This window comes from Cryptomeria japonica, chromosome 6 (assembly GCF_030272615.1).
Source record: "Cryptomeria japonica chromosome 6, Sugi_1.0, whole genome shotgun sequence".
NCBI classification, from domain to species: Eukaryota; Viridiplantae; Streptophyta; class Pinopsida; order Cupressales; family Cupressaceae; genus Cryptomeria; species Cryptomeria japonica.
In genome coordinates, this window is record NC_081410.1 from 262536744 (window position 1) to 262561326 (window position 24583).

Genomic DNA, 24583 nt, shown 5'->3' on the forward strand with positions numbered 1-24583 from the left:
CATCGTCCGGATTCATTGCAAATTTTTAGCCATCCACTTTTTTTCAAGCCCAACCAGGCTGACAAGATCACTTGCTCTAAGACCATTATAAAATTCCTTACTAGACATCACCAAATTTTTGCACTTTTTGGTAAGCACTCTGTCAAATAATTTGCGTACTTCCAAGGATATAAGGTTTATTTGCAGAGATATAGGTTTTGGTTTGCAATTGGTTTTTATGCAACATTCATGCTGCTTGAAAATTCTTTTATAGAAGTTAAAAGATGTAATGGTTCTATAAACAATAACCAAACTTCAAGCAAAATTTTGCTATTATAAGAAATTCTTAGCAGATTATCATTTACACAACAGTGCTGGGGTTCTTAGAGAAAAAGATATAAACATGAAAATCTCAGTGCATCTGGCACTGAACCTAGGATACACCAATCTTTCAAGAGAATTTTTTTTTGTGTATTAGCTTCTTTATCAGAAAGCTATTAATGTCCCTCAATATCCAAACAGATTGCAGGACTGGTTGACAGTCATTCTACTATACGGATTCTCAACACGTGGCAAGATCTGAATAAAAAATTGTATTCCTGGCATCTTCTCATTCATTCATTGTAGCTTGTTGATGTTGGTGTTGGAAATAAGCCACACCCGAACCGACAATGGATTGGTCCAAGAGGGGCCAGTAGCTCAGTGGTAGAGCACTCCAGCAGTGTATGGAAGGTCCTAGGTTTGAGTCCTAGCTGGTTCATGTCTCAACATGGTATCAAAGCCAGGTCCAGGCTAGAAACCCCAAGCACACGAGAGGTGTGGCTTAAGGGGGGCTGTTGGTGTTGGAAATAAGCCACACCTGGACCGACAATGGATTGGTCCAAGAGGGGCCAGTAGTTCAGTGGTAGAACACTCCAGCAGCGTATGGAATGTCCTAGGTTTGAGTCCTAGCTGGTTCATGTCTCAACAGTTGAAACTTATGATTGCAGATCTATGGGATTTTAGAATATGAATAAATCTACTGATTCAAATGTAATTGAGATTAATCATTAATTAAAATTTAATTTCAATGGTTTGAATTAGTTTACATTGAGCATTTAATCGATAATCATATCCTTTGCCAATGAATTATTCTGTGAATTTATCAGCAAGTTATGTGAACATGGAGGTCTTATGGAGAACATTTTTGAGCTTTTACATGCTTATTTCATCATTTTATAAGTGGATATCCTAGCTGCTTGTATGTGAAGCAGTGTTTTGACCAATGGAGATTACTAGACTTATCCTTCTAAATATATTGCGAAAGATTGTTATTACTATTGATGAGGTTTATGTCATCCCAACTATTGAAATTTCAATGCCTCTGCCACTTATAGATGTTCTTGCTTAAGCCATAATGACATTTTGTCTGAATCTACAGGAAATTACATGTTTTAAGTTACTATGTTCCTTGGTTCGACGGCGAAATATATGTGTCCACCTTGTCACACTGGTCAGCTTTTCTCCTTTTTTTTCAGTTTGTTACAAGTAAATCTGGCCCTTATCAATAATTTATTCAAGATTCTACCAGGTTTCCAAGTTATTTTGTTTTGTTACTTTTATTTAACTGCAGGACCCATGGAAAGAATTTGCAAATGCCTTTGCAAATGAAAGGACCCTTCTTTCCTTGCCAACTCGTCTTCAAGTAAGTGATTGGCAAGTCTTTGATAATATCTCCTCCATTTACTCTTCCTCAAATGTTTGAATCTATTTTGATTTTTTTTCCTTTACTGTTATCATTTTATTTGTGTTCTTTTAGTTTCTTTGTCAATGGTTTGTTGCCACTTTGAATTTAGATTCTTTTAATCTTTGATTATATATCTTCTCTACTCAGCGATCACTTGCAGAGTCTCTTTGCCGTTCAGCATCAGGCATGAGCAACTCAGATGAGACCAACCAGTAAGTTTGTTAAGACCCCTTTATGCTTCTTACTTCAAGAACTTTTTTGACTGTAAGGTAATGATGTTTTCTTTGAATTGCTTATTTATCTCCTTTCTAGGTATGTGAGGGATTTATTGGGGCCAAGCACTAGATATTTGATTGATATGTCAACAAAGAATGATCTAAATGTCTTTGCTCAGAAGCCAGATATCATATTCCTGGTAATAAGGAACTTTTATCTTTTATCATGTCTGACCAAAATGGCATCATTGTTGCCAATGTGTGAGAATGTTGAATTATGAACAATATAATGCCATTTTGTGGTTGGTAGTGCAGGTAACCTGCTTGCTAGAGCGTTTAAGAGGAGCAGCAATAGCTACTGAACCCCGAAATCAAAAAGCAAATTTTGAGATGGGTGTTTCAGTTATGAATCCTTTATTGACTTTTCTAGAAGTTTATAAAAACCAGGTGCACACCACTTATACGTTTCCAATTTTGATATGCCAATGAATTTTTGGTTTCTACATAGTTTGATTCATACGAGGAAACAAAATGCAGCTTATTCTAATACATTACTGTTAGCATTTTTAAGTATTGTTGCTTTGTCCTGCAGGTTATATGCTAACTTCATTTTTTTTTTCAGTCTTTGGTTGTTTATAAATTGCTTAAATTCATGGTGGATTGGGTTGATGGTCAAGTTGCATTTCTGGAAGCAAAGGAGACCACAATTTTATTCAACTTTTGTTTACAACTGCTTCAGATTTACTCTGTTCATAACATTGGAAAGGTAGTTTCACTCTTGTTTTGTAGTGCTTAAATAATAATCAAGGATGTCTTTAATAAGTTCTTAAGGCAACAAAACCACATTGAACACTGATGAAACATTAAAATATTTTGCCTTTTCATATTCTTCTAAAATTCTTGGTTATGTTTTGTTGTGAACTTGTATAACAATTTTATCACTGGAAAATTGTCTTGATTATGCTGGTTAGATTATGTTATTTTGTGTACTTTCCAAGAAACAAGAGATTATAATGCATCTTTTATTTGAATATTGAACACTAATTTTGAGAGTCTCTTGCTTAGTTTTTGTTCTAAGAGAAATAAAGGAATGCCTCAAATCATCCAGTTGTTGAGCATAAGATTACACATTTGATTTTAAACGAGTTCCTGAGCATGCATCAGGCAATTTATATCCTTAGAAAATGATGAGATGCAAATTTGGATGCTTGTGTAATGCCCCACCAGGAACCCCAAAGGAAAACCCACAACAAGGGTGAAACCTTTTTTTTTTTAAAGTATAATCATGTTAAGTGCACTAATTACAACTTTGCACAATAATAACACAAGCGGAAGACTTACTCCAGAATTCCCTTAAGGGTTACCAACGAAGAATTAACTAACAGTAAAATTCCACAATTATGATTAATCCAATTAACCATCAAAACTCATAGAACATAATAAGCCATATGCAATAATAGTAACACCATTGAAAGATTGAAAGGATACAATATAATTTCTCTCCAACAAGCATTTACACAAATCATAAAGAAAGCTGATAAACAACATCCCAAACTAAGAATTACATTGATCTTCCAATACATGGCTCTCAATATACATATAAAGTTCCAACTTAACCAAACACAAGGTTACATAAGTTCATTGATACAATGACCACATAGGTCTCCAAAGAATAATAATCTCCAAACATGAGATAGAGCATGAGTCACGAACCACAGGAACACTTGCGAAGCCAATCCTTGCATGAAGGTATGAACAAGAACATCTGATGGGAAGTGGCACTACCACCCGACCATGTAATCCCAAACTGGAATCACCCCACCGTGCTAGGAGATAGCAAAGGACCCTCAAGCAAGCAAAAGCATGACATGGTCGACAAAACAATACGACTCCATGACAACACAATATGACTCCACGATATTCCAGGTGACTCAACATCACAAAACACAAGTAAACCTAAAGAGAGAGTGTCATCGCATAGCTTATGATGGTTACCATGGTCGGCCTCCATAGGTCCTGATCCCCATCCTGGGTTATCTTGGTAACTTTTCCCAAATCTCCGGCTCCAACTAAGTCTCATGCGGCCCTACCAGCCTTTCGTGAAGACAAGGTGGTCGGTTTGCCATTCTAGGCCTTCCCACTACATCATGAGCCCTTTACAAGCATTCAACCATGCGCGAGGTACAATATCTTATATAATGTTATAAACTACCCATCTAATCAATTATTTAGATTATCACTTATTATCTGACTCTCGATGGGTTATCCAGCCATCCACTTTGGGCGCGACCCCCACTCGAAAGCTACTCTCTCAAAGGACACTAAACAAACATGGTCACTCCACGAGGACTCTATGGCGAAGCAGACAGCCATAACACCACTATCCAAAACAAGTGGTCAAAACAAAGACATACTAACTCCTGGTTAACCATAAGGCAAAGACACTACATGGTTAAGACAACGAGGTCATCATATATCACTTGGTCAAAGGTACCAAATACGCCACAATAGGACAACTGAACCATAGACGAGAAACAATCACAATAATACTCTTTGCAAGGAAAGCTAATTTCACTAAGTCCTCACTCAGACAATCTTGAGAAAATCAGCATCATAAGCACTTGCAACTTCATTGATTGAAAATTAAATAAAACACCCTTTCGTTCAGAAACTTCATTCCTCTCTATATAATTTCCAATTCAATGTTCCAACAAGAATATAAAATCTACATTAAATATTCAACCGAATAAAATATGAATTAATAATAGACATTTAATCCATTTCCAGATTACACCCAAATTTACCAATTTGAATTAATAATTCAAGCCTTGATTTCAATAAATAAATTTACTAAATCAACTTTAAAATTCATTGCGTTTTATAAAATTAAATAAATTAGCAGCATATTATAAATTGCACCGCGAAGGGCTACAAAGGCACGCGGGGGCCAAAGCCTACCCGCGGTAGTGCTGCTGCCAGAACAGCAGGCACTACCTGCCGGTAGTACTGCTACCGATCGGTAGCAGTCCTACCGACCGGTAGTGCTGCTACCTACGGGTAGCCAAACACTACCGTCCCGCGTGGTGGGGCTAGCCCGCCACGAGGGTAAGGTTAGATTTAATTTAATAATAAAATTTCTTTTCTAAGACAATTAAATCGTAAAACTAAAACCTCCCTTGTTCATTTCACGAGCACACTCACACAGTGCCAAAATCCAAAACTAAGAAAGGATATTTTTACCATTAAGGTAAATGGTGAATAAAATCATACAAGAGCCCCAATTAAATGAGGATTTAGGCAACAATAGAAGAATTTAGGAGATAGGAGAAGGATTAAGATATTTTTCCTCACTTTCATTACAGAGGAAGAATTTCTTACATATCAAGAGGTGAACAACCAATTTTTGCCAACCTAAACCCCAAATCTTGGGCCAATAGACTAGGTTGCCGGTTTGGGTTCGAAGAACCCGGTACGCCGGTACGGCAAAATTTTGAAAAGGGGTTTGGGTTCGTTTGGGTTCGTTAGTACAAAAACATGTAAATTCTTTATATATATATATATATTTGTGAAGCCTATAAGCATGAATTAAAAATTTGCATGTCACATAGCATCATATAAACAACAAAACAAACATCAGTCTTCAACTCCTCTTTGATCTTGGAAACCAAATTTTGTCCACCCTTTCTTCAACCTGCTCTCATAAAACATATGTTTGCAACACAAATGAGGTGAAATGAGTGAATATAATGTTTTAGAAGTCCTTTTTAGGATATAAGTTTCACTTTTTAGTAGGCGGAATTCAAAAAAAAATTAAATTTTGCATATAATTTGCTTTTTTGGGCCGCCCAGCTGCCTAGGTTCGACTGGGTTCGATCAAGGACGAACCACCTCTGGGTTTTTCGAACCCTAGTCGAACCCAGTCCGAACCTAACCCGAACCACGAACTCGTTCAAACCAGGACCGGTACCAGGGGGGTCCAAGGGTGAACCCGGTAACTTAGCCAATAGATACTAGAAAGCACACAGCAAACTAAATCTAATTCTTTCTATCCCAAATAGAAGAGATAATTCAAGAACTTGATTTTGCATGAACAAATAACAAACAACAAATGGTAAGGTGAGTCATTTCTTTTCAACATACACCCATTTGGTATGAATTCCACAAAATCATCAAAGACAGACACTCTTTCTTCCATTCCAATCATTCCACAAGAATCTACAAAGAGATTTGCATTTTTCCAACACACAGGAAGCAACTGAAATATTCAAAATTAAATTTCAAAACAAGAAGAGATTATCCAACCTTCAAGCAAACCAAGAAGCAAATTGATGGAAGAATCCCAATTCTTGCAAACCAAATCCAATGCCAGCTCCTCTTCCAGAATGGTTTTCCAAATTTCTGCCTTTTCATTCCCGTGAACTCCTAGGAATATATGGGAAAAATAATTTCAACCTAAACTTTCTAGGTTAAAAGTTTTCTCCACCAATTAGATTAAATTATTTTTAAAAAGTAAAAACAATCAGATTTACCTTTATCCAAAAACAATTCTTTTCCAACAAATAAAATACAAAAGTCAAATGGATAGGAAAAAGGAAAAATCTTTTATTAATTTTCTATTTTCCAAAATACTTTCTTTCAACATAAACATTTTAAAATTTAAATGGCTAGGCAATTATTTATTCCCTTTCACAATATATTATTACAACTTTACACAATAAAATAAGCCATTTAACCATTTAATTCTAGCAAATCATTATTTAATTAAATCAATAGACTTAAGAGCATAATAATTAACTAATTACGCCAACATAAAAATAGCATCGTCCACTCAATTAAATAACCATTTAAATAAACGGAAACACACAAAACGAAGGATGATCAAATGACGACTCACAAATGACCAAACCAAAGCACTATGACTCGCATATCGGCCAGACAGGAAATGCAACCGACTGACGACACTCACACGAGTGTAACTGCGGGTCAAGTTAGGGTCCAACCACTATCTCCTCCACTCCCATCGGACCAATAAGGCACGCTCAGACCTGTGAAACCAGGTGGAGTCGATACCCCGTACCTACCCGGTACTAGTACCTGCAATGTCCTGCATATATATATATATATATATATATATATATATATATATATATATATATATATATATATATATAAAACAGACACGGCACGCACATCGATGAAGGAGAATCGTGACATTCCCTGTCTCACCGGAGTGAGTGAAGGAAAATCATCCCCTCACATCCCATACACATGCAAACACGCAACATATAAATAATGCATCGCACATATAAGGTAAAAGTGCAGTCCATGATAATGATCCATAAAAATAACATTAATCATAAGCACTGAGATACTGCATGAAAGCATACACCATAAATCCAGATAAAGCATGAAATAACATCGCATAAATTTTGAATCAAAATACAATAATGTTCCACTGAACAGTCAACTGAAGTCAAACATAAATACAAAAAGAGTCTGAACGAGGAAGGGTACTACAGCTTGCCTGTATAAATTTATTGGTAGCATTTGAACATCAACATACATGGACGAGGAATCTTGAGTAAGGATTTTGTCTATGCAGATGTTAATGATATGAGAACATTAAGGCTATGAATTGTTGGAATCTTTCTGTGAAGGTCAAATTGAATAAAGTTATATAATTTTTGAAATATTCTCCAAAACATGCTCCCTGTGAAAGTTGTTGTATATAAAAATCACATAATATGTTGAGGGGAGGAGATGGAGAGGGAAGATGCAATTATATTTGCTGTACATTGACCCCATCAATTCCATCTACAAATCTACATGGTTCATGTAGGTGTAAATTGTATCTTTTCCTTTATTGATGATTACACTAAAAAACTTTGGGCGTATCCTATAGAATAAAGAAGTGATTGAAAAGTATAAAGATCAAGGCCTGCGTAAATTAAATTGCAAGTCATTAGGTTGCTTAATACAAATGATGGGAAGGCATATCTGAACAATGACAAGTTTACCTTAACATTTTAGAGAGATTGATATCAAAAAGGAAATTTATCAAAAAGACATACTCTTTTTTATACATAAGATTGGTGGCTAAATGAATGAATGGGACCATAATAAAAATTACTAGGTACTTTCTTCATGCTATGAACATGCATTTGTAGTTTTGGCAGAAGTTATCAAGACTGTTGTCACATCTTGAATGGACTACCTCTAAAATCTGTCAATTTGTTTGCACTTGAAGAAGCATAGGTTGGTAGAAAATATATTTTAAGCTATTTTAGAGTGTTTGTTTGTTGAGGAAACTTGATGGGTAAATTTAGAAAAACATCTTTTCAATGATTGCAAGTGCAATGCCTTTAGGCTGCATGATGCATAAGCTAATGATGGTATTATGACAAGCATTGTGCTTAAAAAAAAGCTATGAGAAATATGGAAAACCATCTTCTACGCCTTCATTTTCTTCTCACAAGAAGTTACACTTGATGAGAATGCTCCTAAAGAGGAATACACCATAATAAGGTAAGGCTTGAATATCAATAATGTACCATGAAGGCAGTTCAAGATGCGAAGTTTGATATGAATGTTAAGGAAATGATAGGAATTGATAAGCTGATTATGTTTTTCTTTCTAGCCATTGAGTTGATTGACCCCTAAATCTATGAAGAATCCCAAGGAAAACAAGATTGGGAAAGTGCTTTAGAGGACTATATTTTCTTGATGAAAATTATATGTGGGTATGGGTACCACTTAAAATAAATTTCTGGTTGAGTGTCATATTTAGTTGGGGCTTGAGGCAACGTTGGAGCACATAGAAGTTGAGGATAGAGAATAGAAATAGCATAAATATGAGATGAGAAAGTGCTCAATGCTTTATGTTTTGTGCAAAACTTACTTTTTTGGCACTTAAAGTTAGGTTGTAGCCAAATATAAAACAAATATAACTCAAATGAGCATTTTAGCCAACTGATATAAATACTTAGCTCCTTCTGAGCAACTCAATACTTAGCTTCTTGAAGCATTAATATTTAGTTAATAACTTAGAAATTACTACTAGAAGCTAAACAAGGGAAGACCAAAAGGCAACACTTAAAATTTAACTTAGATGTTACTTTGGGGATTTAAACAAGGGTCTTGTTGATGTGTATTTTGTACATGACCAAACACAGAATAAAATACCTAAAGGTACCTTATCCTCTCTTGAATAAAGCTCCCGAATGCTGAAGATATCGCAGAAGGATCAATCGGAGAAGCTTCAAGGTTCCTGTTATGCAGGATCTCTACTCGTGGATAAGCTCTTTGTGGTATGATGTGATTTTGTTGGAATCACAAGGGGACTTACACTTGATGACCTGAACGTCTAATTTGCTGGAATCACAAGTCCTATTCACTAACTGGAAGACAAACAAATGGCAAAAGATGCAGGGTTAAGGACGTCTACTCTACTACCTAGAATGCGAGAAGATGGATGAATGACTAGGTGGAGTCCTACTGGGCTGGGTCTCACCATCAGGCTTGAACAATTCGACACCAGCTCAATGCGATCTTCTAAGGGGTGCTTCCAACATGTTCAAACCGTACACCATCAGACACTGATCACCATTCAAGATAATGCATGAACAATAGACGTGTAACGACTTAAGATTAAGCTCATTTTATTCCAGTTGACCACGCAAGGCGCACTTACCATCATTAAGAGGCTAGTGGTTTGGATTAGACGGATTCCACACAGGTGCATTCAACAATTTTCTTCACTCAATCTAATCATCTATCATCAAAAATGAAGATTCAACAAGAGACCATGCACATTGCACAGAAACAACATATTCCACCATATCTTCAATGAAAAGAAGTCTTTACAATTAAGGCAACAATGTCTTGCCTTCTCTTCTTAATCTACTCTAATTGCTATTCTACTATTCTGGCCTCTATTCCTAACTATTCACCTTCTAACTATTAATGACTAACTATTATTTGACTATTCACTTACTATCAACTATTGACTAACTATTAGCCTTTACAAATGAAGAGCCAGGGCTTATATAGTGCCCTCAATACAATTCAATGGCTTAGATCAATTTGAGATCAATGGCTGAGATTTTACAATGAAAACCCTAATTAGGGTTTGTTACAACAAACTTAATTCTGACCAATGAAATAATTGCATTATTTGGACACATATCTTCTCTGGAATATTCGACAAATGGATAGACGGGGTAGGTACATCGAAGTTAGTGCCATCTTTGATGAGTCGGGTACATTGAATCTGGACATGTTGAAGTGGACCAACCCGACTGGAGGAGTGATGACTAGGATGCCACCTTGTCTTTCCTTCAAATGTTGGACTGGAAGAGGTCGTCCTTGATGAGGCTGGGCTGGAGAAGGTCGTCCTTGTTGATGCTGGGCTGGAGAAAGTCGTCCTTGTTGATGCTAGGCTGGAGAAGGTCGTCCTTGTTCTGGCCTGGTCTTCTTTCATCTACCAAAACAAACCAAAAGATGATTAAGGACACATGATAAATTCATTTCAACATAGCATTTTCAACTTAAATCATCAACAAAAAGATATTAACATGAAACTTGCCCAAGATTTTCTCCAGGAACAGACCCTATAAGAATTTCGCCCTGGACCCTTTGGAAGGGTCAGGAGCGAAATTCCAACTTTAGCTCAAAATTCACATTTTTGAAGGTCAAACATCTTTCCAAGGCATTCCAAATAGCTTTTCTCACCCTAGTCCAGGCTTGACTTAACACAAAATTTGGAGAAAAGGATGGTTTTAGTGTTTTTTCGTTCTGGACCCTTTGGAAGGGTCAGGAGCGATTTTCAAGTTTTGAGCATGTTCCTCCATCCTTTCAACTTCAATTCTCCTCCAAGACTAAGGACACATTGCCTCACTCCTATCTAGGCCATAAAAATCAAAATTTTAACTTGTCTTGCAAAGAAAGTAGGTGATCCTAGGATTTTCGCTCTGGACCCTTTGGAAGGGTCAGGAGCGAAATCCTTGGTTTGGGCTAATTTCCATCATTTTCAACACCAACTAACTTCAAAAGGCAAGAACATGTCTCCTCGCACCCATCCAAGCCATGAAAACCTAACATTTGACTAGACTTGCACGGAAAATAGGTGGTTTTAAGATTTTCGCTCTGGACCCTTTGGAAGGGTTAGGAGCGAAAATCACTTTTTGGCTCAATTCCTTCAAGTTTGATAATCATTGTTAAGTTAAAGTCATTCCTGAGGACCTCTCCCATCAAAACTCGCCCTAGTCAGCACTTGGCTTGGCACAAAATTGGGAAAAAAGGTGATTTAGAGAAAATTCGCTCTGGACCCTTTGGAAGGGTCAGGAGCGAATTTCTTAATTTAGGCTTATTGCTCCATCATTTCAAGTTGCATTCACCTCTAAAGGCTAGAAAACACTTCACCCCTTTCATCCAACCTAAGTTTAGCTTTATTTTGCAAGACAAAATAGGTGATTGAAGGATTTTCGCCCTGGACCCTTTGGAAGGGTCAGGAGCGAATTTCCTCCTCTGGCCTAAAATCATCATTCCTGGAGACAACAATCAACACAAGGGCAATCTTAACGACATCATTTACCTTGGTCTAGGCATAGCTTAGCATAAATTTGAAAGGAATAGGTAGATTTTGGGATTTTCACTCTGGACCCTTTGGAAGGGTCAGGAGCGAATTTCTTGTTTTAGGGCTATTCTTCCATCTTTCAACCTCAACCAACTTCAAAAGGGCAAGAACATCAATCCTCACACTCATGCAAGCTATAAAAACCCAAGTTTGACTTGATTTTGCTAGGAAAATAAGGGATCTTAGGAATTTCGCTCTGGACCCTTTGGAAGGGTCAGGAGCGAAATTCTCATTTGGCTTCAAAATTTGCATCCTTGGCGACCAAACTCCACTCTAAGGCAATCCAAATGACTTCTCGCACCCTTGTCTAAGTTTAACTTTGCTCAAATTTTGGAAGAAAAGATGGTTTTTAGGATTTTCGCTCTGGACTCTTTGGAAGGGTCAGGAGCGAAAATCACTTTTAGGCTCAATTCCTTCATCTTTCATGGTTTCTAGCAACTTAAAGTCACTCTCAGGGGCAACTTCTCCTTGATTTTACTTTATCCCACACTTGAACTAGCAAAAAATTGATAGCGAAGAGAGGTTTTGAGAAAATTCGCTCTTGACCCTTTGGAAGGGTCAGGAGCGAAATTCTCATTCTTGACCAAAAATCATCATTTTTTCAACTTGAAACTTCATTGCAAGGTAGAATCTCATCCTTCATTGCCCTAGGAACAAGGTTTCATGTCCAAGAAAGGTCAAAAAGTAGGCTTATAAGGAATTTCGCTCTGGACCCTTTGGAAGGGTCAGGAGCGAAATTTCCTTTCCTGGCTAAAATCCTTCATTTTTAATGTTTTCAAGCACTCTCAAGGATTCCAACATGTCAATTCTCTCCTTCAACATGCCTTGGACATCATAATTTGGTCAAATAGGGAAGGAAATGAGGTCTTAAGAGGATTTTCGCTCTGGACCCTTTGGAAGGGTCAGGAGCAAAAATCATGATTTGGGCTTGATTCTTCTTTTTTCCAACTCAAAATCACCTCAAGAGGTAACTAAACATCATCCTTCACGCAAGGGATAAGGTCTTAAGCCAAAACAAGGTCAAAAGAATAGGTTTGCAAGGAATTTCGCTCTGGACCCTTTGGAAGGGTCAGGAGCGAAATTCACCTTCTTGGCTGGAATCCTTCACTTTTCAAACTTCAAACCACTTCAAGAAGCAAACTTAGATCATTTTCCACCTAAGAAAGAAGGTTTCAAGGTCAAACAAGGTAGCAAATGAAGTTTATGATGAATTTCGCTCTGGACCCTTTGGAAGGGTCAGGAGCGAAATTCTCCTTTAGGCCAAAATCTTGTTTTTCAAAATCAATCAAACTCCCTCTCAAGGCAAAAGCATACCCATTCATCTCCCATCAAGCCAACGCCTAGCCAAAATAAGGAAGAAAACAAGAGTTATAAGGATTTTCGCTCTAGACCCTTTGGAAGGGTCAGAAGCGAAATCCCTACTCTTGGTCAAGATCTTGACTTCATTTTCACATTTCTTCATTCAAACAAGCGCTTTTACCATCATTCAAGCCAAGGAATGCGTTAGTTCTAGGTTTTGGTCAAATTAGAATGTCTTATGGAGAATTTCGCTCTGGACCCTTTGGAAGGGTCGGGAGCGAAATTCGCTTTGGACCCTTTGGAAGGGTCAGGAGCGAAATTTGACATTTTGGACTCTCCATCAGGATCATTTTATGGAATATAACATTTAAGTATAAGAATATATTGCAAAATCTAGTTTTTGGAGGATTCTTCAGTTTTCCAGACTTAGTCAAATTTCAGGATCAGGACATTCCTGACTTAGCCTAATTTTAGGATCAGGACATTCCAGACTTAGCCAAATTTCAAGGCATTTGAAGATCAAGATGACATTTCAGACTTCATCACTCACCAACTCGACCTAGCTCGGACCTTCAAGAATGATATCCACTCACAAAGCAAGACACAATTAGCAACGAGAGCAAAACCAGGCCTTAAGGAAGACTCTCAAAGAAACCCTAATTCTAGGGCCCTGTGGACTCACCTTGGCTCAAGCAAAGCCTGTAATCCAACGATCCCTCGACAGCACTCATCCTGCAAAGGCTAACAGACAAAACCCTAAAAGACCTAGAAAACAAACCCTAGAAAGCAAAAAGAAGGGGTCCCCATTTGCAATGGGGCGATGTGTGAATACATCACAACAGGTCTCCACAATGAGAATCCAATGCTTTAATCATGTGATCACAACCTCTTGGACTTCATGTTTAATTGGAAAATATTACTATATCTTTAAGACTAGTTACATATGTTTCCACCATTTAATATCCTTAGATTCACAAGGTTTTTCTGGGACATGTTATGTTAGGAATTATAGCTTTTTAAACTATTCTTTGGGGGATGTACAAAGATATTTTTTTTCTTATTTTCATATTGATTTCTAGAGTGATATAGTGGCATATGACGAACCATACAAATGGTAATAGAGTAAAAGAGCTGCATAATATTAGATCTATAATTTGCAAAAAAATGAAAAGAAAAAAATTGAAAACACGATTGTGACGAAGATAAATGATAATTTAATGTCAAATGTCAAATCACGTAATAGCCACCCTCAATTTTTTTACCAATATAATTATCAATAACATAAACTTACCAAACAAAGTCTCAACTGCTGTCATGCATTTCTGAGATGAATAATTAGTGTTCATAAACTACTGTTACAAATGTTCTGATGTAAAATCACTCACAAAGAGATGGCAATACATGAAATGACGAGATATTAATTGTCCATTGAGAAATACCTCAAAATGAGGGATGGCAATACGCTGGTACAGGTTTGTACACACTGGAAATGAGCTTCTACAGGGCTGATTTGTCTGTGCAAGAAGTTGTAGGTCTGCTTTCCAATGTTGCAGGTCAAAATAACACTGAAAATGTCCTTCAAATATCCTCCAACCTCGCATAGAACACCCCCATAGGTACCCTAGATCATGAATAGACCAACCTAGCTTGAAACAGCAACAATATACCTTAATGATGATGAATTTGGTTGCTGGTACAGATCTGAAATGCAGTGGAAATACTGTGCTACAGGTCTGATCAGCCTAGAAGCAGGGATGTGAGGAGCATGAATCAAGAAACTGGCATACTTAACATTGCTATGGAAGAGAGAAGGTGATAGGAGGATCTCTAGGGGCTTGACGAGGAAGGTGCAATAGGAGCAAGGATTGGGAAAATCTCATACTCGCTACCATGGGAAGAAGAGTGAAGAGGGAGAAAAGACTAAAAAAATTCCAAGTGAATAGGCATGACGCAATGGTGGGATTGAGTTTTGGGAAGATCACATATTGAAGGCATTTTGGTGAAGAGGGGATGGAAAATCCGAAAAGCCTAAGATAGACTGAGAGTAGTGGGGGATTGAGAATGCACAATTCCTCATGCCTTAAAGGTAAGGCAACACAAAAATCTCCAAGGGCAGCCTAATGGAGATTAGGAAATAGGGAAACAAGAGGATATCAGGGTTTGAAGATTGGACTAGCATGATGACACATCCATCCAAGGGAAATGTGAAAATGTGTGGAGAAGAACACGGGGAATCGGGGACAATGAAAGAAGTATACAAGAAACTTGGAAGTTTGTTGGAAATGCGAATAGTAGATTGGACTTGCAGGGATGTAGGGTTTTCAAGAAGATGAGGAAAATCTAGAAATTCAAAAGAAGTCCACAATTCCACAAAGTGGAGAAGTGATGTTGGGATGTGGGAAACTGGGGGAATGACAAAATTTTCCCAAAAGTATAGAAGTCTATTGAAAGTCTGCAAACCCACAAAATGAGGAGAAAGCAAACAAGAAGACATTGGGGTTGTGGGGAATGAGGGGAAAGCATGTAGGCAAGGGGAATAAAAAACCCAACAAATGCAAAAACTAGACACAATCACCTTCTTTTTTGCAACTTGGGCACGACTAGATTATAAGTGAAGGAAAACCGTAGCACCAAGCATAGATTTACCTACCCATCAATGCCCATTGGAGAATTCTCAAATCAGTGATCGATAATGGACTAGGCCAAGCCAAAGCAACAAAAGGGACCAAACTTGGAAAATTTTAGATTGTTGGGGTAGGCACCGACATAGACTATATTGAATATTCGATTGAGAAGGTCATTTGTGTAGAGAATATAATGATTAATTGTACAATATAGTTACAAAAGGGCATGGGAAGATGAAATGGTTCATCTCCCAAATTGCTGGATCTTATATTGTAACCATACAAAACTTGACTTGTGTATTCCTTTGGTCAATTTGTACTCCTCATAATCAGTGTAAGTTTTTCTCCTATCAAGTTGCAAAGTTGTCTGGTCATGATTAATCTTTTCAGCTAACAATTCTTGCATACTGTAGGAGGTTAAACTATTCTGAGTGAAAGATGAAGAAGTTCTTGATATTTGGTGGCTCGGATGGTGGAAAGAAGAGAAGGAACTGTCAAGGACTTGGATCTTAAATACTCGATATTGGCAAGTGACTAAGCTCGCTCCTCCAACCCACCGTTTGAGTGGTGTTATCACAAAAGCTTGCACCCTTGCTGAGCTATCAACTCAACAACCTTGTGAAACATGGAAACAACCCCGTAGTGTGGGACCTTGCGCAAGGGGGTTGAATCTCCGGAGAAGGCCGGCTTCCTTCTCAAATCCAAGTGCAGGTGTTGAACCAACTCAACACTCCAAATTTTACTTCTAAACCTATCCTAACAGCTTGTAGAGGAAAAAGGAAGAGAGAAAAGCTTAAAATGAAAGGAGGTGATGCACCAAGATAAGAGATGTTTCTCTCCCCACCCGAAATGGCACAAAGAATCAACTGAAATACCTATGTTTTAAGGCTAGCTTGCCGGTTCGGGTTCGAAGAACCCAGTACGCCGGTACGACAAAATTTTGAAAAGGGGTTTGGGTTCGTTTGGGTTCGTTAGTACAAAAACATGTAATTTTTTTTTTTATATATATATATTTTGATATTTGTGAAGCCTATAAGCATGAATTAAAATTTGCATGTCACATAGCATCATATAAACAACAAAACAAACATAAACTTGTAATCATAGCATCATGATCATACCATAATTGATAATAGCATCATATACATCAAGTTTAATATCAAAATGACAAATTATTCAAGTATCATTGTTTCAACTTTCAACAATATAAACTTAAAGTTTAATCATCAAATGGATCATCTAATTCATCCTCCTCCTCCTCCTCCTCCTCCTAATTGACATTGACATTAGATGAGCCAATGCCACTTGCACTTGCACTATAAGTTGGCTCAATTTCCGAGTCATCGAGTGTCAATACAAGAAGCTGAAAAGCAGGAGCATCCAAATCAGTATGCTCTGGCTCTATATCCCACATCTTCGTTTCCCCTTGTGTATAGTCACGTTGTTTGTGTGAAAGAAGACATAGGTTGGAATGCACATATACTAAATTCTCTGCTCTTTTTGATAGCAGCCTATTGCGCTTTACTGAGTGGATGAAAGAGTATGTGCTCCAATTTCTTTCTGAAGCAGATGAACTAGCAACCTATGAAGACAACGTAAACAATTGAAGTTATACATTAATAAAAATAAAATTACTAGCAACCTATGAAGATAAAGTAAACTATAAATAAACTAAAACTTGTAAATTTAAAATTTTAATTAATTAAACTTACTTGTGATAAAACTTTTATAGTGAAAGGTTGTAGGTGTTGGAAGCATGTGCCATGGAAGTAGCACCAGCTATGAGAATCCTTCTTGGATCTATGACGAAGTGCATCAACACTTAGACCATTCCCATTTGCGAATTCTATGAACTCATTTGTAACAACATCTCGCAAATCATCATCGGGATATAGTCTAAGAAATGCTGCCTTGTACCATCAGATACTTCTAGATCTCTCCATGGTGGAACCCTTCCTGGTTTATCAAGAAACTGATTGCTATAGTACTTAGGTGTCAAGGCATAGGCAAGAAGGTGCAAAGGAGTGGTCATCTTATTCCACCTTTCTACAATAATTACTTCCAGTTCTTTGAAGAATTTCTCCTAGGGATCATTCTCTTTTTCATTTATAGTGACCTTTATTTTTTCAAGCATTGAGTCAATGCCATCATAAATCTCACCTATGCAAGGCCTATCCATGTCTGTATAGCGAATCATGCTCATGATGGGCTCAGTGATACTTAGGAGATATGTAACAAGATCCCACCATTTCTCATTCAATATTCTATCCCTATTTTTTTATGCCCTCTCAGTGCTACTCTGCTTCCATACAGTCCAATTGGTGTTGATCACCATATTGCATAGTGCCACTCTAACTTTCACAAGTCATCTTAAGACGATTGTTCTTGATGCAAAACGGGTCTCAGCAACCTATAACACAAATTAATGCCAAATGATTAAAAAATAAAGCCAAACTTTAAAGAAGAATACACAATATAGCTTACACAATGATATTATGAACATTGAAAATTAAAAAAAATCAGAAAATGTAAAATTAAATTACTATTTTACTTACCTTCAATAGCTCCAAATTCGAATAGGTTCTAAAAATCCCTTGAGACATGTGGTGGTTTGTGATGAACATCTGGATGTCCTCAGCCTCTGCATACACATCTCTGATCCATTTTATTTTTTGCCCAATCCTTTGTAGCATAAGATTGAGTGAATGTACCGCACAAGGTGTCCAAAAGATGTGATCATAGCGTTGCTCAACCAACAAACCAGCAGCTCTACAATTTTTTGCATTGTCCGTTATGACTTGGACAACATTGCGGGGTCCCACAGACTCAATGGCAGAGATGAGAATTTCTGCAATAAATTGGCCATCTTTTATTTGGCCCTCACAATCCACAGCTCTCAAAAACATTGCCCCCTTTAGGGGACACCGCTATGACATTGATCAAGGGACGGTTTTTAGCATCTTTCCACCCATCTGAAACAATTGTTACACCTGTCTCAACCCATGAATCCCTTATGGGTTTCAATGCATCTTCAACCCTCTTCACCTCTTTCTCCAATAATGTTCCACGTACCTTCTCATAACCGGGGCCCTTATACCCTCTTGGAGCCTCATTAACACTTTTTATCATTTGCTTCCAATATGGGGAGCAAACAACATTGAAAGACTACCCATTTGCATAAATGCACCTTACTAGATCTTTGTCAGTATTGTCTCTACTCTCATTTTGGAATGCGGTTTCTAAAGGCCCCTTTGTTCTTTTACGTGTCAAGGGTGGTTCACTTTGAGGTTCATTTGTGGCAAAGAAGGGGTGGTCTTTTACTACAATACTGGGATTAGAAGGGCCTTGCATTCCCTTTGTTTTCTTTGATGCGGTTTGGTTCAATCTACGGGCTTCCCTCTCTTCTGCCGCCTCATGCTCCCTAATATATTTCATCACTGTCTCATCTGGTATAGGTTTACCATTTTTTCCAGGGCATTTTTTAATGCCTCTTCCTTTTATTCCACACAAATGGCCTACCACCCGATAATATGAACTATTACGTTCAATATCACATCCATGGCATCTCCAACGGAATCCCCCACCTTCCGGAAGTTGTTTTATAATGTCCCCATATTTCCATAAGGGAGAATTTGGATCATTTCTTTGTTTTGCAATTATTTGTTCATTGCCAATGGAGGAAGATGTAGATGCCATTCTAGTTCCTATGGCAAGAAATAATATAAACATATTCAAAAACAAAAACTAAATAATGAAAAAAAATTCAAGTTTCATGTTTGACAATTTGTGAAACAAAAATAGTTGGAAAAAAAATGTTTAAAAACCTACCTCTTGCAGCCAATGGAAGCTTGAAAATGTATGGAAATGATGCTGCAACACTTGTTGAAGCTTCAAAAATCAGTCTTCAACTCCTCTTTGATCTTGGAAGCCGAATTTTGTTCACCCTTTCTTCAACCTGCTCTCATAAAACTTTTGTTTGCAACACAAATGAGGTAAAATGAGTGAATAAAATGTTTTAGAAGTCACTTTTAGGTTATAACTTTCACTTTTTAGAAGGCAGAATTCAAAAAAAAATTAAATTTGCCATATTTTTTGACTTTACCAGCCACCCAGGTTCGACCTGGGTCCGCCCGGGTTTGACTGGGTTCGACCCGGGTTTGATTGGGTTCGACCAGAGGCGAACCACCTCTGGGTTTTTCGAACCCTGGTCGAACCCAGTTCAAACCGGACCCGAACCACGGACCCGGTCGAACTAGGACCCGTACCAGGGGGGCCCAACGACGAACCCGGTAACCTAGTTTTAAGGCATGCATGTAAAGTGTGGTGCCTTTATAAGAGGGCTATTTTTCATTCAAAAATTAAGGCAAGTTCATCTTTGTTACTTTCAGCAGAAACAAGGCCTATTTATCTGATCTTTGCAAACTTTTGAAAAAATTCCCAGCATTATGTTTGAAGGTTCCCAAGGTTAGTAGTAGATCATGAAGGGTTTTCAGCATAACCAGTCTCGTATCCTCCATATTCTCATCATATTGTACTGTTATTGCATCCATTTTTTTTCACTTCAAGCACTGTTTTTTTTAATCTCCACGAGGGTACTCATTCAAAATTTTACATTTCAAAGTCCCCAGTAGAATAAGGAGCTTATATTTCAAACAGTGATTTTCCCACCATTTAAAATTCAAAGTGCTTCCAAAGATCAAAGTTTCAAATTCAGAATGATGGACATTTCATCAAATCTAGGGTTTCATCAAAATCTTTGAGCAAGGTGCAGAGATTTGAGGTAGAGTTGACCATCATCAGTGGATTCATCATGGTCAGGGTTCTAGTTTCAGATTATTAGGTTGGCATTGGAAAGATATTTGTCTGAGTCACATTCATACGGTTTCAATGATTTCAAATGTTGTAGAAGATTCAATAGTTTCAAGTCCAAAGTTACTTAAATTTTTTGGAAGGTCACTCATGCCAAATTTCCTTTTTAAGAAACAGTCACGTATAGCAGTTATCATCATCAATAGTAGTTATTTTCAGGCAATACAAAAGAGCCTATTTGTAGAAATTTCTATGCAATTCATTGTTATAGGATTAGTTTGTTTTAAAGTAGTTTTATTTCTACCTTTTCTACAGATAGGGATAGAATAGATTTGAAGTAATGCTTTTGGGAATATTTTTTAATTTAAATCCCTAATAACTATCCTTTGCGAGCTTAATAAATAAGTACTTTGAGCACATATGTTGGAAATATTGAGCAAAGTCACGCTTATAATATAGATTCTAGAAACTACTATTTAGCCGAGTTTTTGTAATTAGTGATTGCATGTTTGTAATTTCATGAACTAAACTGGCAGGAGATTACATTTATTCTAGCTATCTATGGGTGACATCCATCTTTCTAAACTGTAGCTTTGTAGGCATACTAGTTGTTAATTTCAGGTCATTGTGGTGTTCATTCGTTTAGTTCTTTCCTATTAATGCTAATTTAGTGGTATTTGACTTAGCCAATAGTAAGCATAAATATATTTTCCATTCAAATATCTATGTTGTAACATGTAAATCCCCCATTGAAATCTTGTATAGTGTGCATACTTGCAAATTTTGTTTATAGTTTTAGTCTAAGGTTAGTTTTAAGTTTAGTTAGATCTCAACGAGCTTCCCCTTATAATTTGAAGAATTGTTTTACCATATGTGCTACTTCCTATTGTGTTGCTTAGCAGCAGACAAATTAAAATACTAACACCTTCCAATTGTTTGGAAATTATATTTTTGACAGTTGGCATTCCAATCTTGTGGTCTGAAGAAAAACATCATATGGATACCACATCTATAAGACTATTTGTTGTGTGATGACTGCTAGGTGGCACAAAAAAAAGTACTAAGTTGTGTGGTGGTGTGCAATGACACTAAGATTTGCACACTATTGTGGAGTGCAGAAAAGACTTGCACACTGCATTAAGATGCTGTTGAAATTTGTATGTTGCTGCAAAGGATTGTAGACATCTGTACAAAGTTCAGTGAGATTTGTGTGGCTATACTACGATCAAATGCAACAGCTTAATGTAATTACTTGTCATACAACATAGCTAAAAGAAACCCTTAATAGCCTTTTGAATGCCCCATTAGGCTAATGCAACTCGTAAGTCATTTAAAAGAAACTTGTGAGAAACAATTGCATGCTTTCATGTTTTTCACAAGTATTTTGAAGGCCCAACTATGGCCATTAAGGTTTTGTATTAACAGAAAAAATACAACTGTTCGAAATCTGTGTTCCCTAAGTATTCATATGTCAACTCATGCCTCTTATCAAAGATGTACGAGCTTTTGGATTTTATTTTCAAATACATTGTATCTGTTAATTGCCCAACCTCTTCCGAATTCGCTTTTAAATATTCTAGTTTACATCAAGCTTAACTATTAAAACTGATGTAACTTCTTATTGGTTTTGCAAATAAATATTAAGCCATTACTTTCACTTTGTTGTTATTATCAGATCTCAGGTAGTTGTTGCTACTTCCCTTGTAAATAGCTCATTAAGATGTCTGAGATTCCTCTACATTGCACGTTACAACTTTAGGGTTCTATTCCTACTTTTTTATTAAACAGCATTGCAAATCGTAATTCAGATTTCATTCTCTGCTTTCCTGATCTTAGGAATTTTCATTGTTTTCTTCACTTGTTCTCAGTAAAGAATTTGTATATAGAAAATACATATATGTTGATTTGATTTTCTTGTGACTATCATTATATTCCAGAGAGTCGGTCAACTCTGTAATGTCTCAACTCTCAAAGTCTTGCTTTGTTGAGGAGAGGATTCTACACTTACTCATTCTCAAGTGGGAATGTGACTTGAAATTCTTGTTATTCACATGGCATTAATGTTAATATGTTCACAGGTTTCACTGAGTGCATCAAAAAACTTGCTGAGTGAAACAGAGGCAGAGAAGTACAAGGACTTGCGTGCCTTGCTTCAGCTACTCAGTTGTCTTTGCTCCAAAGATTGGGTACATTTTAGTCATTTTTTTCTGTGCAAGCAATTTAATCATGTATCTATTATCAATCTATTTTCTGTTTCAACTATATTTCATTAAAGATTGCCTGATATATCTAAGAACCGTTTGACTCTCCAGGTGGATTTTTCTTCTGACTCTCTAGGTGATTCCGGGAATCTGGATGTAGCTCAAGTAATTCCCTACTAATTAAATATTTTGTCTACAGATGCTTGGATGTTTTGGCTCGTTCGCAAACAAAAAAGAGTTTATAAGCTCATATATTATCTCGCTTTTGTTTCAGGCAGTCTACTTGGGTTTGCACATTATTACGCCTCTGATTTCTCTGGACCTTTTGAAATATCCCAAACTCTGTCATCAGGTACTTTGCTTAATTTTTTTGATTTTCTCTTCAGCATTGACAATTTTTAAGACGTAGAATCAGCCTGTTTTACATGATATATATATCTTTGGCAGTATTTTGCTCTCTTGGTCCATATGTTAGAGGTGTACCCAGAGAAAGTGGCAAAATTAGCACCAGATGCTTTTGCACAAATTGTTGGAACTCTTGATTTTGGTCTTCGTCATCAGGTGATTGATTTGTGGTATTTTTCCTTATGCAAGGAACCTTGATGGCCAACTGAATTGTAATATATTTTGATTCCCTTTATTCCATTCTGTCCTCTGCCACAAATTTATAACTAAAACTCTGATGTTTCCATACGCATTGCCAGGACATTGAAGTTGTGAGGATGTCTTTAATAGCAATAAATGCAATTGCACTTTACCAGTACCAGGCAATCTGCAAGGGTCAAGAAGGTCTGGGAATTCATGCTGTAAGCTCTCAGAATTGTAATGGAGCAATAAAGGAAGGTGTTTTGGTACACTTTCTTCGTTATCTAATGCAATTCCTCCTCTTTGAAGATTACAGGTAGGGTAAAGCTGCATCCATGGTTGCATTTTATGTTATTTACATGAATATAATTATTTGTTCAAATTTATTTACTGTTTGAGAAAGTCTATACATTAATTAACATAATAGAATAGAATTTTGATTCTCCTGCCACTTCTGCTTGCGTGTCTCAGCACTGAACTGGTGGAGCCTTCAGCAGATGCTCTTTTACCTTTGATCATGTGTGACATGACTTTTTACCAGGTTTGTACTGATCTAATCAATTTCTTTGGCCTTTCTTTTATGTTTGCACTATAGCTGACGACAGAAGTGCTTTACATGTGCATGTGCAGAGCATGGCTCAAGAGGTAATGATGGGTCAGAAAATTGCGGTATACCAGTCTCGCCTGCGCACAGCATTCCATCAGCTCGTCCATGGCAACAATCTAACATCTTCTCTTGACCGAGCAAACCGCCAAAAGTTCAGGAACAACCTCCATCACTTTTTACTCGATGTCCGTGGCTTTTTACAAACTATCTAAATGTAAATGTAAATGTAATTTTAAATGGAGAATAGTTAACCTTATGTAATGGAAACCCTTCTCTCAAATTTCACATTTGTAAATTCTTGTATTGTGTTATGTCGAAGCTATGTCAAGCATGCATGCCCTTTATGCTTTGCTCCATCATTTGCTTTTTTCATAATCAAGTACAACTAAGGCACTCTTTTATTCAAATGAACTAATTTATCGGAGCCAGTGAAATACATCACTAAAGGAAAAATAAATTACATAGTTTAAGATCTATTTGTGTGTATCCCTGCATAAACTAGTAGGCAAGTGATTCCAGTTTGAAGAAAGTTTTGTTTTGTTTTATTTTGGAATACATTTTTATCTATATATATATTTTTTTATAAGAGCTCTGTGTTTTCAGGTAAACAATATGATTTTACAATATTAAAATAAAATTGATCATATTATCAAAAGAGGGAATCAGTAAGGAAAAGCTTCAAGATAAGCATTTCTGAAGCCTTGAGGATTTTTTCTGTTGAGAAGCATATTGAACTGGAAAAGTAACATGTTGTTAAGGTTTTCAGGAGGAATGGGTACAAACTTTAACAAATAGTAAGGGGATTGGTAAATGCTAGCAGAGAAAAAGGTGCTTGGCAGAGCTTGGAGCGGGTACAAACTTTAACAAATAGTAAGGGAATTGGTAAATGCTATCAGAGGAAAAG

General features: G+C 36.9%; 1 protein-coding gene across 3 annotated transcripts in view; it reads left to right on the forward strand.

The window, feature by feature from the left end:
• LOC131062597 (uncharacterized) overlaps window positions 1-24267 on the forward strand; it is a 283328-nt gene extending 259061 nt beyond the window's left edge. For all 3 annotated transcript variants that reach the window (XM_057996285.2, XM_057996286.2, XM_057996287.1), the window contains 13 exons: window positions 1400-1471; window positions 1592-1663; window positions 1853-1917; window positions 2018-2120; window positions 2236-2367; window positions 2543-2686; window positions 22365-22472; window positions 22599-22652; window positions 22762-22839; window positions 22935-23048; window positions 23192-23388; window positions 23544-23613; window positions 23703-24267. In XM_057996285.2, the coding sequence (XP_057852268.1) occupies window positions 1400-1471; window positions 1592-1663; window positions 1853-1917; window positions 2018-2120; window positions 2236-2367; window positions 2543-2686; window positions 22365-22472; window positions 22599-22652; window positions 22762-22839; window positions 22935-23048; window positions 23192-23388; window positions 23544-23613; window positions 23703-23891 (1398 nt within the window). In that variant the 3' untranslated portion in view covers window positions 23892-24267. The remainder of the gene's footprint in view (window positions 1-1399; window positions 1472-1591; window positions 1664-1852; window positions 1918-2017; window positions 2121-2235; window positions 2368-2542; window positions 2687-22364; window positions 22473-22598; window positions 22653-22761; window positions 22840-22934; window positions 23049-23191; window positions 23389-23543; window positions 23614-23702) is intronic.
• Window positions 24268-24583: the final 316 nt, after the last annotated feature.